This window comes from Formica exsecta, unplaced genomic scaffold (assembly GCF_003651465.1).
Source record: "Formica exsecta isolate Colony F162 unplaced genomic scaffold, ASM365146v1 scaffold30, whole genome shotgun sequence".
In the NCBI taxonomy this organism is placed as follows: Eukaryota; Metazoa; Arthropoda; class Insecta; order Hymenoptera; family Formicidae; genus Formica; species Formica exsecta.
The window spans coordinates 361,031-377,641 of record NW_021850257.1 but is presented as its reverse complement, the minus strand read 5'-3'; the positions used below and the strand labels follow the sequence as shown (position 1 = coordinate 377,641).

At 41.2% G+C, this 16,611-nt stretch overlaps 1 protein-coding gene across 6 annotated transcripts in view; it reads left to right on the top strand.

Moving 5' to 3' along the window:
* The first annotated feature begins 14,045 nt into the window (after positions 1 to 14,045).
* Positions 14,046 to 16,611, top strand: part of LOC115237592 (polycomb group protein Pc) — a 14,075-nt gene continuing 11,509 nt past the window's right edge. The window contains exons 1-2 of one of the 6 annotated variants that reach the window (XM_029810742.1): positions 14,046 to 14,139; positions 16,339 to 16,492. In XM_029810742.1, the coding sequence (XP_029666602.1) occupies positions 16,433 to 16,492 (60 nt within the window). In that variant the 5' untranslated portion in view covers positions 14,046 to 14,139; positions 16,339 to 16,432. Of the gene's footprint in view, positions 14,268 to 14,318; positions 14,486 to 14,558; positions 15,629 to 16,338; positions 16,493 to 16,611 lie in introns of those variants that run through there. The other 5 variants (XM_029810741.1, XM_029810745.1, XM_029810746.1 and 2 more) reach the window with 5 other exon arrangements.

The following is a 16,611-nucleotide window of genomic DNA, read 5'->3' as shown; positions in this document are numbered from 1 at the left end:
GGATAGAAAATGACGCTTTAAGAGGAGTAGGTACGTAAAGAGATTCGCGCGCGATACTTTCTTTTTTATACTCGACGTGTTTCGAGAAGAAGAAAAAAATGAACAAAATCGTGATGACAAGTTCGCCACGTGGGCCTCGCGAATTTATCGCGCCACCCACGTGAGATCGTTTTCACTCAATTCTGGAGCAAACGCGTGGCAGAGATGCATGTATGTGTGTATACATATATGATACGTTATCTAATTCTCTTTTTTTATATTTTGTTATGACAGAAAAACAATATATATATATATATTTAAGGAAATTCCATAAGGATACGCAGATAGGCTTAATAGCATATAAATGCAGCTACTTTATTTCTTGAGAGAATTAAACTGCTCGGTTTAAATTTCGATATCAGTGGCTTGCAAATTTTAGGAATCGAATGATAGGACCGATTTCGAACGATTATTCGTAAGCTCTCGGATTGATATTAAAAATCTCTCCCGCTCCATTGTTCTCCTTATATAATCACCTCTCGCGAAGGACACAACTATATATTAAGTTTACAATACAGTTATAATCTCTTAATATTTAATATACACAGAATAATGCAGATGTATATCTGTATCGGCGGAAGAAACCAATCCCCGCAGTCGCAACTGCGTAATCATATCGGTAAGAAGCTATATATTAGCGAGCAAAGCCGAGCGACTAATTGTAAACATCGTAGAAAACGGCGAAGGACGGTGAAAACGACCCGAGATCCAATAACGCGCACACGATTCTTGATAGTGAACGGGGAAAGAGGGGCGGCGTGAAAATAGCAGGAAAAAAGGGGAGTCCGAAGGAGCCGAGCGAAACATGCCAGGTCGGAATGCACGAGAACGAAGGGAGAGGAAGCGAGAGGGTGATAGCAGACGATCTCGTTGTCAGTAGCACTCCCCGTAGAATACGTAGGACCTCGAACTCGTCCGCGGATCGATACCGGGTTCCTGGTGGACTCGCGCGCGAAGGGGGGCTTCGGCAGGGAGCTCGGGGTGGAAGAAGCAACGAGGAGGGAGGCAAGAGAGACGGGGGTGGGAAGGGGGTTGCGGAGTGGGTGAGTGCCGAGGAGAACGAGCGGTGGTGTTTGTGGGGTGCGGGGGTGGCCTGGCGCGCACGGGGACGCCTCGGGGGTGTTTCTATGACGACGGGAATTACCGGCAGGGGTGGCTTGCCGCGGGGGGAAACTTTCCCCTCGTCACTACCTCTCTTTCTCTCGGGTTCGGCTTCTCTTTCTCTCTTTCTTTGCTATGTGGCGAACTTCTGATTCTCGCAACGCCGATCCCGCCGCTGGTCCACGCGAAAGGGTTCCTCTTTCTTTCTCGGCGATGGGGAAGAGTATCGCGGATCGGTACGCCAACCGAGAGTTCTTCAGCTCGCCGAGGACTCGCGGAGGAATTTTACCTGCCACTATGTGGTACCAAGAACCGACGATTTTAGTTCCAATCACGAGCCTCGAACCTACAATTCTATGTTATATTTCGATATATGAATTTAGAAATTTCCACTCGAAAAATATCTTGATAAATTATGTTTCTTTCCTTTTCTTATTAATATAAATTTTTCTATTAAATTTTTCTATTTCCTTATCAATATCAAGCAATCTTAATTCTTCACTTATATTGTAATCCATAAAATTGCGACAAATCCAATTGTTTTTACATATTTTTAAGTGTACAAACGTATTAAATTTTATGCCAAAGAGAATTCAACGATTCTTCAATGAAAATACTTTAATTTCTATTATATCACTGGTTTTGTATAAATAATATGATGAATAATCAGAAGCGCGTCAACAGCATACTGTATAGTTATTGGAGAATTAAGGATTAAATGATTCACAGTAATTGACGTTTCTAACAGCATAAAACATTATGGAGTTTTGAGTATCAATCTTTTCACAGAGTAACATTTGCCAAATTCGCGGATATCCATTGCCCTCTAGGTTAAAAACATAAAACATATAAGCTTGTATCTTGTAGCGGATGTACATTTCGTCGAGACAAGTGTAGAAGACGAGAATTTCGGCGTAGGAGTCCATTCGACACATGTAAGTATCGTGAAGAAAGGCGAGGTGACGACTTCGAAGATCGTTTATAGCCAAGTCGACGTAATTACAAATCTTTGAGGGACAAGAAAATACGAGCCATTCAATCTTCTGGCTACTCTCTCAACCTTCGCCCACGTGAGAATGCGCTTTGTTCAGCTATAATGGCTTCGAAGGAAAGACAAGTTTGATTATCTCGCAAAGGGCTTATTATTTACACTTTCGATTGCTAATGAGCGGACGCTAATGTCGTTCCGTGATTTACCTTGAAATCACTGATTCTATAACATCATAGTTAACTCAAATGCCGATTTTTTCGTCCTTAACGAGAGTTCTCCACGAAGATATACTCGATGAATTCGTCCTCTATCGTGATCCTGGAAAGCTCTCTGAGAGGTGATTTATGATACTATGTTATATCATACACTTTTTTGCGCTCAAGATAACAAATATATAGACATTAAAGAAAAAAAAAGAAAAAAAGGGGAAAATTAAAAATAGAAAAAAACAGCTAAAGAGATTAGATCTGCAATGATATGTATATAGAAAATGAACAGAATAATATTTTTGCTAGAGCATTATATTTTATTGTTTTGTACGAGCGATTCTCTCTAATTATTCGATATATATTGGCAGGATTTCTACAATTTTTTAATACTCTCCATTTTGGCTACGTAAAACGTTCTGAAGGATGATGTCTTAAGAGAGGGGAGGATAGATGTAACAATTACAATGTCGCAAGCAGATGAAAGCACGCGAGAAACACCGTCTTAGCGGAGCGGACAAGTTCGTTGCATCAGCACTCATATTTTCATATTCATGTGACACGAATACACGGAAAGGAATGTATGTACAGGAATTTTTCTCGTCCATGTTTTTTCCAGGTTGGCTCGTAACTCATTCATTGCCCTTCCCTCTCTTTCTCTCTTTCTCTATCCGACTCCATCCGGCGATTATTACGGGATTATTATGACATGCGATCTACCTAGCTCGTATTTTTTTGCATAAGAATACTGTATTGTTAATACTATATATGTTATCATTAACGCGGAAAAATTATTGATGTAATGGAGATAATCACAGCAGCTAACAAGAAACACTACCCGTATTGCAAAACAGTCTTATATAATATGTATAATAACACAGGGAAATATATAATAATAAATATAATTTAGATATTCGATAATAATATTTAAATATTTGATTAAATGTACATATGGCGTGTTTTCGACCATTTCGCGACGAATAAATTGGTTTTTGCTCACACGAAGCTCTCGTAAAATAACGTTTATCAAAATATCACTGTGCGTTTAATGAAATTTTGTACTTTTGCATCGGCGATCATCGTTGATCTTGAGACAAAATCTGGTAACGTGGGACTGACAGTTGTTGCGCTTTGAGACGCGTGCTTTGAAAGCGGAGAGATCTGATAAGAAGGAAAATCGTCAAATTTCGACGTGTGTAGACCCGGGAGGAAGAATCGAAAACCGACGATCTCACCTCGAGATATCGATAGCGAGGCCGAGGTCGTCGGATCTCGCGTCGTGGAAAGTTCCACTCGCTTGAGAGAGGCAGGCAACATGCGCGGCGTGGTGCGCGATTTCGATCCTCCACGCGCAGACGAAAAACGGCCAATTTATATCTCGGCTTCGGAATGAGATAGAGATTTCACTCTTTTTGCATACGATTCCATACTATTTCGCGGCTCTACCGTTTAAATCCCATCACGATCGCTCGAGCGGAAGCCGAGTTACAGCGAATACTCGGAATCCGTTTTTTGAACTCTTACACGTGACAAATTTCGACGTTTATCAAGAACCATCGACTTTCTAAGCTTGAAAAACATTCGATAACGACTTAAGATACTATTCGCGATTCGCTATCACTAAAAATATCGCCGAATATTATTTAAATATCCGGAGTAAGCTAGATATTCGTTAAACTACGAAGATTACAATAAATTTGAATTGTAATATACACTAGATTCAGTATAGTATATCGTTTCTATACAGATAGTAAGGTAATATTTTATAAAATGTAATTTAGAATACTATTTATCATTACTAGACATTTTCAATCACAAGTCCCTTATTTAAGATATTCGATTTGTCAAACAATTTCCATTGTCCGGGCAAAAAAAGAAGCATGAGAATTAGTAACACGGAAAAAACAGAGAGATAGAATGGCTACAGACAGAATTTCATGATCTTTTGCAGCGATGTTTCAAAAATAAAGAAAAAAAAGTGACCTGGAGGTCAAAAGAAAAGTCTTCAGAGGAAGGTATAAGAAAGGAAAACTGAATTACTTCATTACAAAACGGTCTCGTAACAAATAAGAACTCTGAGGAAGGGCCGAAAGCGATTTACCTAAGCCAACCAAATGGTCGGGCTGACTTGTCAAAAAAACACATCACAGCTTGTCGTCTCTTGCTAAAGGCCGAAATTACTTTTGCACTATAAAATAAAATAAGACGGAAATTCCAGCAGAAATTCTCAAGAAAAACAATCGAATTTGAAGAATTCATCAGAATAATTTGTTAATTATTCTTTCGTATTATATCATTTGTTAATTAGAAGATATTTATCTTGCATTTAAATATCTAAATCACATGACGAAGATTATTAGTGAATTTAATGTTATTAATATCGAGACATGTGTCCGTATTGATTGACGGATGTGAAGTTTGAAAAATAATTTTATTATTATTAGTGTTTGTTAAAACGGATGTTTTTTATTAAGAAAAAAAAAGGACCGAGTATCTCAAAAATATCCCGGTCATTCCCCTCGTAGCGCCATTCCAGGCCATTTAACTTCCCCCTATCTTTTTTTATCGATTCTCTTTCCTTTATCAAGCTCTCTCTTATCTCTTATAATATGTTACATAATATATTATATAAATTATAATAAACAATTCAGATTTTTAATAAACCAGAGAAATTATATTAGACATCCAAGATTTGTTTTAGACATCACATGTTCACTTTTTAGCTTAAAAAACATATTTATTCATTGCTTTAATTAAAAAGGGTATTTCTTTCTGATGTGAATGTAATCGATTTACGATTCCGTGAATCGGAAGATTCACTCGCCCAAATTCCTCAGGATTCTCCTCTTTTAGTATTCCGAGCGGACTGTACGAAAGTCATCACGTTCATTGCAGCAGAACGTACTTAAACGAGCCGCGAGGCGAGTCCGCGCGATAACACAGGCCCGATAACGTGACGACGTCGAGTCGCGACCGTATTATAAACAGACACGCGCGTACGCGTATGCGTGTGGTATATGTGTATGTGTGTTAGCAAGAACATGCGTGTGTTAGCAAGAACATGCGTGTGTTAGCAAGAACGTGCGTGTGTGTATACATGTCGCATGTGCGCCAACATTGTGCATCGCATAAAAAGCGACGCGGCGTGTCGAGCTTCGTTACGCGTTGCACGCATCCGTCAATGAATCGATGTGGTAACCGGAAGAAGGATACACGAAGCTGAAACCGTGTCTCTCGAGATTTTATCTTTACGTCGTATATGTAATAAGAGGAGAAATCGCGATTTTAACTTTCTTTCGGTTTGAATTACATTCCATAATGAAGATTTGTGTAAGTATCGGATCTAATTAAATCAAACAGAAAAAATTCTTGTTTTTTTTTAATTGCTCTTAAGATATGTATTTTTCACGCAGCATATTTTTTTCTTTAAATTCTTGCATGTATTTTAATGCTTTATTCCCTAAAAAATGGACTTAAATTGTTTTTCGCGAAAAGGAAAGGACATACAAGTCTGTAAATTCTTATTTCAATTATTCTACTTCGATAATCTCAAATTTGCATAGGTGTGACGTCTGTGCCGAAAACTGTATAGTTTATAGAACTCTTGGTAAAAGGTCCTGGCTCCAGAAAAAAAAAAAATATGTCGTGATTAGCTTTTTATGATACCTACTACATAAAATACTTTATTATGGTACTACATAAAATAGCATGATGCTATTTTATGTTTCATGATACGATGCGACATAAAATAGTGTTTTACACACTTCTTTACAATTAACGCGTGAGATAAAATTAATGATTTTGCAAACTTAGAATGTTACAATTTCGAAAAATATAGGATGAGTAGAAAAGCCGTAGCATATAAGCAGTAGAATCTAAGCGAATCGACGAATCACAGAATCACGAATTTGATTGATTCGCTCATATTCTTCTTCTATTCTTATGTTTTTTATATTTTTTATGCTACGGCTTTTTAATGTGTAATTTTCTAGACAACCCCACTTTTGGATATTAATTTTGAGTATCGTTCATGTATTAGCTGTGTCTCTATTCGTTATTGGAAGACATAAATCTTCGAATTTTCTTCAAAAATAACACAGATTTAACACGTAAAAGTAAATGGGCATATACTGAGTGAACAAACGGCGAATGCGAATTTTCACATTTGCGTTCATCGTTTGCTAACAGCGACACCTACGACAGATGAAACCAGGACAGCCATTTATAATTGGGCAGAATATATATATATATATATATAGGTTGGGTTAATACATACTTACATTCTTACACTTACTTACATATTATATACTACTTCCAATTTGCCCAATTGTAAATGGCTGCTCTTGTTTCACATGTCACAATATGAGATATAGCCGTGTTAGCAGTTTAAGTATAATATATAGAAGTCTGTGTTTGTTCATTTATTTTCGCGTTGTATTCAATATTCGCTCTATTGGATTGTATTCTTATCAATACTGTGCACACATTTTTTTTTAATGTACCATCTCATGAGCGAATTAAACGTTAATATAAATTCCATTCGCAATCATTACACAACACATCTTTCAAAATTCAATAATGAACATACGCATTCGTTGTTTATTCACTCATTCATCTTGTTTTGTACACTTTTCGAAACGCTTTGTTTATTGCCGATCATTCTCTTTCATTAGGATCTTGTGCGATTTCTCGCGCACCAGACTCAGTCCTTGCTTCACTCAAGGAACAAACTCGCTCGTTCGAAGGAGCGAGATAAAGTGTCGGAACAAAGATAGAGGAGGAAAGACGCGGCGGGAAAGAGGAAAGAGAGCAGAGAGAAACGCAGAGAAGTACTCGCTTTTGCAGTGCATGCGGCTTCTCGGAGTGCCGATACGACCCCCGAGGGTAAGAGGGGTACGATAAACCGGAGTCGCATGCTAATGCCCACGTTACCGTATCCAGAGAGATTCGCGGATAGGAAAATATCAGGGACCTCTCTCTGTGAAGCGTGATAGCGCATCGGTCCTCGGTATTCTCCCTCGGTCGTCTCGTCACGATATGATAATTATCATCGAACATCAATGATCTTTGCAATTTAGTACTCGGCGCAGAGATGATAGTAAATCACGCGTTACATCTTTCTTTCTCTTTGTCGTTTGTATCTACACTTATATTTTCAATGCACTGTATCCACAGTCGATGAATAATCGCGCATTTTCATGAATCTATAATAGTGGAAACTGCATCTTATTATTCTTTTAAATAATTCATAATTTCTGAGCATAAATTTCCGATTTAGGAAATATAAATGAATCACAGAGAGATTATTTATCTATTCTCGGATCGATGAACAACATATTCATTCGTTATCCAAGCGAATGTATGTACGTAATATATTTTTTTCTGAAGAATGCGCTTTCTCACTATTTCCATCTCTCCTTCCGTATAATCTCTTCGTACGAAAAATTAATCATTAATTAAACATTCATAACATTATGAAAAATAGCGCCCATTTGCTATCAAGCGATCTGACAAATATCAAAGCAAAATCTTATGGGTCGGATCTTATTTAACGAATCAAGGCTTTTGTTTTCTTATCGCAGAAGCAAGAAATCAGCTTTTGGAAAAAAAATGACATTATTTCTAATCTCTGACATCATAATTAAATATGGCTGCAGGAACAGAATTAATAATTATTTCGGATGATCAAGAAGTTTGAATTCCTTGCTCGAGTGTGTGAAGTTGCAAATTAGACATAGGTATATATTCAAACATGTGTGCAAAGAGAACAAACAATAGTTCTTTCTGTTTTCAATAATTGTACTATTTTCGCCCGAATATTTCCTTCCGGTTATAGATTTTGTCCAAACTATATACGAGCTGCTCGTATTTAAAGCTGTTTTGAATTGATTGGTCACACAATTCATTTGAATTTCTTTTGTCTGAGCTATATAGATTATTTTTTAACTTTTTCAAAAGAATAGATTCGAGTGAAAAACACCACTGTTGTATAGAATATTCTGCATGCAGAACATAAATTATCAGCATGCTCTATTACAGCTTTTCGTATATAATAAACGTACGATGAGAAGCACTATAATGAATCTTCATAACGAAAGAATTAATCGAATTAATTTATATAATTTTCCGGGTGTGTAATATTTGACTGAACGGAAATCAAAATCTCTCTGTGTGTAAAATTTTATCTTTTAATTTATCGCGTTCTATCCTAATCGATCGATTATTTTTCTCGCAGATGTAGGTATAGTTTTCATGTTCACATTGTCATGTGTAAGAATTGCGTGATTTTGTATGATGAAAGTTTTGCGACTGCGTAGGACGATCCGATACACGCACATCGATCGACGCGACGTGAAAGCACGAGTTCGCATAAGAGCGAGAAGAATCTGACGATAAATCGATAATTCGTTGGAAAAGCATAGGTTGAAGCGGTTGAAGGTATAACTGTCGGCGAGTTTCGTTTATTTCTCTTCGAGCAGCTCGTGTAGCTGGTACTGGTACAGTCCGGCGAGCAAGTTATCGCATGTGTCCTTCGTTATGCCGATGGATTGGCCGACATAGAAAAAATAACTTTCTTAAAAACTCATTTTGGTACAAAAATCATTATTTGACTCTCATTAAATATTAAAATCAAAATGAATTAATAGTCGTGAAAGATTCTAAATGGTCTAGTTTGTATATACTAAGTACTACATTGGCCAATCATAGTCATTTTTTTAAAGAATGGAACGGCTGTGATTGGATAGTATTTAGTACGTATTAAATTACATCAGTATAAACTAAAACAATGTAGCATTTCAACTGGATATAATACTTCGGAACATTTATTTGCCGATCGCAAATCACCTTCCATCTTTCATATACAAGCAGATTTAGAAAGAAAAAAATCTGAGAGAGAGAGAGAGAGAGAGAGAGAGAGAGAGAGAGAGAGAGAGAGAGAGAGCAAAGGGAAAGCTCTTTATAAAAGATTTAAACGAGAGGAATAGAATATATTATTTCAATATTTTTGAAATTTAAACGCGTCTCAAATTAGAATTTGTAACGATTTTATAAGCACTATATGCTTTCTTTTCCTTTATTATAAATATGAAAAACTTTTATACGAGAGTATATAATATATTATCTTGTAATTGCCTTTAAACCTATTTTTTTGACACTATTTCATCATTCGCTCTGCGTGAATGCGCGACGATCTTCAAAAATTAATTATATCTTAACAAAATATCGCGGATTATACATATCATAATCACTGCACTTTGTCAACTATGTGTTGTTCAGCAAAAATTCGAAAAAAAAACTGTCAGATTCTTCGTAATGCGCATGCGCCTCGTCTCGAGGCGCAAACCTCGAGACGTCCTTCACGTGGAAACTAGCGACGGGATTGGATCCGCGTTTAAATAAATGAGCATGACAAATGGTAAGGAATCGTCTGGAGAAAGTCTCATCCCGATATCTCATGCCGTTCCCGAGATATTAAATAGCCACTTTTGGCGACGAACTGCATTCTTCATCCCAGGCATAGCAACGCGCGCGCCATCGACACCGCTTGCGGCGGAAACGTGTGAGGGCCTCTCTCGCTCCCAGGCACGAACGCAAAACGTTTACAGTGCGTTTATGTTACGTGATTTTTAAACGATATAGATTCATATAAAAATGAATCATATTTTCGCTTTAAATTTTCAGTATCGCATCTGAGTTCGTTTTAATGCTGCATTCTTTCGCACCTTCCGCACTTAATATAAAAAGGGTCGGAATATGGAGGTTAGGAAGAAAGAAACATGTGGTGAGTGCAAAACAAAAATTGGGTTTTTTTATCAGATTGCGATCCGACAACAGCTGTGCGCTATAAAAGCAACTTATTAGAGATGTAACTAAATGAATTAGGATTAGTTATTATTGTGGCTCTTGCACAACGCATGTCGCGTCTCTCACAGTAAAAAGCGATATAGCAGCCTAATCCATATCTTTCGTTATGTATTTATTACTTCCGAAAAGATTTCGGAAGAGATTCGGAAAAGATTTCGAAGATTCTAGTGCAGGGAAAAGTCTTATATCAAAGAAGCAAGTATATCGTGATATATATGACACACATTTTACATTTGTTAATTTGTAAAATTAACAAATAATTTTTGATCGGCAAGACATTATTGTAAAAGAGCCATTAGCCAAGTCGCTCATGTTTACGATTGTATCATAACTACAATAATTTTCCACTTGTTATTGCCTTACTGAAAAAATGCCGCTCGTGTTAATGACGGTAAATTGATTAATTTAAATGTATTTGGAATAACTTAAAAATTTATGTTATATAATACACAATCGCATCAAGTTACTGCTGTTGTTATCGTACAAACTGCTTTATTTCTTTAGTTTCTTCCTAATGATCTTGACATGTAAAAATGTTTTAGTCGTAACCATAAGGCTATAAGTAAATCGACTAATCATAGTCAACCATTCGCATAAGGTAGTAAAAATATTTGACTGTGATGGATCGATTTGCTTACGGCCTTACAGTTATGATTAAAACTTTTTCACGTGTCGTGGCTTTAAAAGAGAAAGAAAGAGAAAGAGAGAGAGAGAAAGAGATTCCTTTATGGTTATTTTAAATACAATGCATCGATTAACTGTAGATCGAATATTTGAAAAACATGCTTAAGAATATGAATTTGTCAAGTAACACGCAAATTTTGCGCTTGTCAAGTTAATATAAACAATTACGAGCCGATTTAATTCTTGCATTGCGGTGAATTAAGAGAGTTAAATAAATTAACACGCTATAAAAACGATATTTCTAAAATACCGTCACAAATTATCAGCATATTTCATATCTCGAGTCCGAGAAAAAAAAAGTCTGGATATAGAGTCGTAAATTTTTTGTTTCTAAAATTTAAGATTATAGCCGATTTCATTTTCAGAGTATTTAGGTATATAGAAAAGTATCTTGTATCAGATAAGAATATGCACAAGATGAGAATCCGCAATAATACCGAAGTGAATTAAATTTCCGTTAGTAAATTTGGATAGGAATCCTTGGATTTGCATTTTTGGACACATGCATTGTTAGATCTGTGTTTTTCACAAATAAGTAGACAAGACTTTTACGAATTTCTAGGAACTTTTATCGAAACTCTTTGTGTTTTCTAATTTTAGAAACTTCCATTCATTCGAAAAAATAATACAGATCTGGTTGATGGTACCGGTACGGACGGTACCGCCGCATTTATTTTGCGACCTTAAAATATCTTCACGGTTTTCGTGAAGGATTAATAGATTCTGTAGGCCATTTCTCGAACTTCGAACGACGATGTCGTTATTGTTATCTATCGTACGGACGGTACCGCCGCATTTATTTTGCGACCTTAAAATATCTTCACGGTTTTCGTGAAGGATTAATAGATTCTGTAGACCATTTCTCTCGAACTTCGAACGACGATGTTGTTATTGTTATCTATCATTGCACACAAAATTGACAAAATACGCGCGCAATGATACGTGACGACATCGATATCGTTGATCGTTAAAAGTTAGAAAATCGGCCTATTGTTGTATGAATATTGCATGGCCACTTTGATCATCTGATTTAAATTTCTCCGATCTTCTGTAGAATTTTTTTGAAATCAATATATTCCAGATTAGCTAAAAATGCTGAAGAATCACAAGTACATAATCAATATACATGCAATGTAATTAACGTATAAGATTAATGCCTGTGTGCTTAGCGATGGAGATTATTTTGAACACTTCTTACAATTTCTTATGTAATTATAAGTTACATTCATATTGAGTCGACAATGGCTTGATAATACCTAAACGACAAATTTCCAAAGACCCATGTTTATCGGGGCTTAGATTCAAAGTGTAGAATATTGTGTGAATTTTCAGGAACAATACAGAATATTTCAACTATGACTATTTTGCAATAGCCAAACAACATTTCTACTATAAATATATGATTATTATATATGTATATATATACTTTTTGTATTTCTATTAAAAAATAATATAATTTACAAGATACTTGTATATTTTATACACAATATGTTTCTAGGAAATAGCAAAATCAAAGAGGTTTAATTGTAATTGATGATTCATAATTCATACAAAAGAATCAAAATTAAGTTCCGATATATCGCAATCATAATCTGATATATTTTAAATGAGAGACTGCGCTATCCGTATAAAACTTCATCTACTCTTTATCCCTCTATAATTGCACCACATGCAACATCGCGACAGATACAAGAGATGAAGGAAAAAACACGAGGCTGCTTCCTATTAAGAGACCACGATTGATACCGCGACTAGTACGACGACGGCGGCAGCGGGTGTCAACCGTCGAGAAAGAACAAAGAGGACCGGCCCGGTCAGGATGAAGGAAGGGAAAGGGGACGATCGCGCGTACCCACGATACGCGCCATCTATGCGAGCTACTACTCCGAGAGTGTATCCTAGAGTTGCGCAATTCGATGCCGCCGTGTGACGGTCCGAAATTGCCTATAACGCGCGTTTCTCGCGCGCGCGTGCCCGCATTTTCCAACTTACGCATCGCTGATGGGGTTGCGCAGCATTTCGTGCACGGCGATTGATTGCGCTCCGAAGGGAGGCGAGCCTCCGGTACTGGGACGGAGGGGGAGAAAGAGCGGACGAAGGGGAGAAACAGAAGGCAAGAGAGAATCGCACGGACTTCTGAAAGAGGGTACGGAGTCGCGCTTGTGAAGCTCGCGCGAGGATGAGGGAGCGACGGAAAGATGACACGCGAATATAGAGGGGGGAAGAGGACAGCGCGAGAGGCCACAAAGTATGAACACAAAGAGAACGAGAAAAGAAAAGAGAAGAAGGGAGAGAAAGAGAAAGAGAGATGACAATGAGTAGAGCGAGCGCGAGGGAAGAGAATCACGCGCGCGGTAATGGTTATAGGAAGAAGCGGCATCGCCGCACAGCTACTTGGCTCTCCAGGGCCAGGATATTTCAATACCGACGGTGGTCGGCGGCCACCGACGTGGGGCCGCGCACGGGGAAGGAGGACGCGGCCATGTGTGCGTATATGAGCGCGCGCGCGCGCACGCGCTCTTACATAGACGCACGCTTACACATAAACGCGGACTCTGTATATACAACGTCCCCGCACGCCGCCCGCCCGCGTCCCTCGTCTATGTGCCCGCCCTTCGCATCGTACGGCTTTACACGGTCGTTCGGCGACGAGAAGAGAGAGCCACGGTAGCGCGCTCCGCTATTCGGGTTTTCTGCGCTAGGGTGAAGAGAGCGCGAAGGGAGGGGAACACATTTTCTCTCTCTCTTTCTCTCTCTTTCGGTACAAAGAGAAGAGGGGGAGATTCTCTCGCCGAGAGAAAGAGAGAGAAACACGAAGACTTTACACAGAGCGCGAGGATTCGGGGGAGAGTGGGGAGGAGAGTTGGAGAGCCCGAGCGTGGCCGATGGGTTCGCCGGTAATGCCCGCCTTCTCGACGCGTCAAGGGGAACGCGACGTGGGCTGTGCCAGGCGCCGATTGGACATCCCGACGAACGTGGTTCGAGACCAACGCTGGCGCCCCAAGGGCTCCACCAATCGGGCGTCCTCATCGCAAGTTTTTTATCCCGCTATTTGCACCGAGGACGGAGAAGACGGTTCCCCCCGTCGTCGCTTCGCAGCTTCTCGCTCGCACTCGCACGCTAACACCCTCTCCGTCCTCCTCGCGCGCGCTCTCCCTGTGCGCTCGTCGGCGCAGGAGAGAACACTCTCGTTTTGGGATCCGTTGAGGTAGCACGCGTTTTCACGAGACAGGGAGAGAAGTGTTCGTACTAGTGAGTGTGCTCTCTCGTGTGTATATGTGTGTCCGGTGTACGCGCTTCCCCGTCTTTTTCCCGGCGTATCCGCGACTACACTTGCTTTCGCTCGTTTTTAAGAGTAGTGTACAGCTCCACTGTCGCAGGTAGGATGTAGCGCCCACTATATATATATGTATGTATGTGTGTGTGTGTGTGTGTGTATTGTACACACATATATATATGTATATACGAACCGCTGCTGCGCGCTTGGTATATGTGCGTGTGTATGCGATTCGAGTACAGTGTGTGACAGAACGTCGCAGGAGGATGCAACGTTGCCGGATGTCGTAGGCGCGAATACGCGTACGACTGGTACGGCGCGGTGAGGCCGCCCGAAGAGAGGAGTGGACGCGCGCGCGTTGCGCTCCGGTAGAAAGAGAGAGCGAGCGTCATCGTTGTCGTCGTCGTCGTCGATCGATTTCGACTCGCGGAGTCGGAGGTCGGAAAATCGCGTCCGAAACTGCTGGCGTCGCTGTCGCCGCCGCGTACGGATTCGCGAGCATCGTCGCGGTGGTACACCAGTGACATTTGCGGTGCGGTGCTATCGACGAAACAGATTTGGCAACGTCGCATCATCGACTGCCTTCGTACACAAACGCATGCATACACGTACCTAGAAGGGAAGTTGGGGTGGCTGGCTGGTTGGCTGGCTGGCTGGCTGGCAGGCAGGCAGGCAGGCGGCAGGCTAACGGGCAAGCAAACAGGGCAGGCAGGCAAACAAGCAGGCCAGGCAGACGGCTTTCTTGTTCCGAGGACGGCGCTCCTAGTCGCGCCGTCTCTCTTTTCTACCTCCATTGCGCTTACTCTTCCTCTCCCCCTTGTCTCCCCTTGTATCCTCGTCTTCGGTCAATTCAATCGCGCTCTCCCGTTCTCTCCCTCCCTCCCTCTCTCTCTCTCTCTCTCTTTCTCTTTCATGCGGCTCACGCCGCACGTACCGTTGAGAGCCTCTCCCTTCCCCTGCTGCGCTCTTTCTCTGCCTCTCTACCCCCTCTCCTTCCCCTAACCTCGAGCGGCTTGGGCGAATCCACTAGGCTTGCGAGGGGAGTTCGGCAGACCTCGGCTCTAGTCGGCCTCGATCCGTAGAGTGCGTTAGACGCCGCGAGTCGATCGCTCCGGTTTACGAATATTCGCCATCCGGGGTCACCGTGCGTGCGTCGCAGGGCCCGCGAGCGTTGTCGCGCTTTACCTGCGCATAACCGCGACCCGCGACAGTCCGTATTGCGGCAGTTTTACGCCTTGAATTTGGGACGCACTCGACCAGCGTATATCCGTACGACGGCCATGTTTGGTGTTTACGACGTGAGGGGGAATCGCTGACGTCACGCGGCGAGCGGGCCGATCTCGCCCGAACCCGAACGGCGCGGCGACTACGGACGACAGCAGCGACGGCAGCAGGCAACAGCACCAACAACCACGGAAAACGTGTGTGTGTGTGTGTGTGCCGTGCCGTGCCGTCATCACGCCGGTAGTTATCGAAACACGCGCGTTCGCTTACGACGAATGAAAAACCGACTGCGCGATTGAGAAAAGACGCCTTGCGCGTCGGCAACGCGTTTGCGAACGCCATCCGTTGGATTCTTTTCTCGCTTTCGCTCTCTCTCTCTCTCTCTCTCTCTCTCTTTCTCTCTCTTGACACGGAACGCGTCCGACTTCACTCACCGTGCTCGATGCGGCTACTGGCCTTTCGAAAAACATCCGCGCCTCGCCGTTACCTCCTTCGTCCCTTCTTCGTCTCTATCTCCCCTTCTGTCGCTGAAATAGCATATCTCTTCTGAAAATTTGCCTCTTCGAAACTGATGATCGCGAACATTGGGCGATACTACTACGTTCTCGCGTAGACAACACGGACGCGTCGCAATCGCACACGAATCTGACAACGACGATGCGCGACGCGAGGATGACACGATCGCCGACTCGAGATATGACCCTAGATACGATCGTACCACGTGGTTAATCGCGCACGTGTTTCGCGTCTCCACTCGCGGCGCATGCCGGTATCTGTATCTTGTGTTCGAAAGATACGATCGGTCGGAGCAGACCGATCATTTCGCGATATATACTGTGATCTCTCTCTCTCTCTCTCTCTCTCTCTCTTTCTCGACTTCCGGGGAATGTGTGTGTGTGCGTGATCGATCTCCAGTGCCAGTGTGTACCGCTACATATGGTGTTTCGTAGGATATCACGCGCGACACGACGTATCCATAGACTGATCAGAGGACATCTTCACGCTCGTGCGGAATATCGAGATTAAAAGATTCACACGACAGCCATGGAACTGGGCGATAGAGTTTACGCCGCGGAACGCATCACGAAGAAGAGGGACAAGCGGGTTAGTATTCGCAGGTTTCGCGCTGTCGCTCCCAGATGGCGCCATCAGGCGGAATCTGTCTGCGCGGCTCTGTTACCACCTCTATCCTCCCTCCATATATCTTCTTATATATATATATA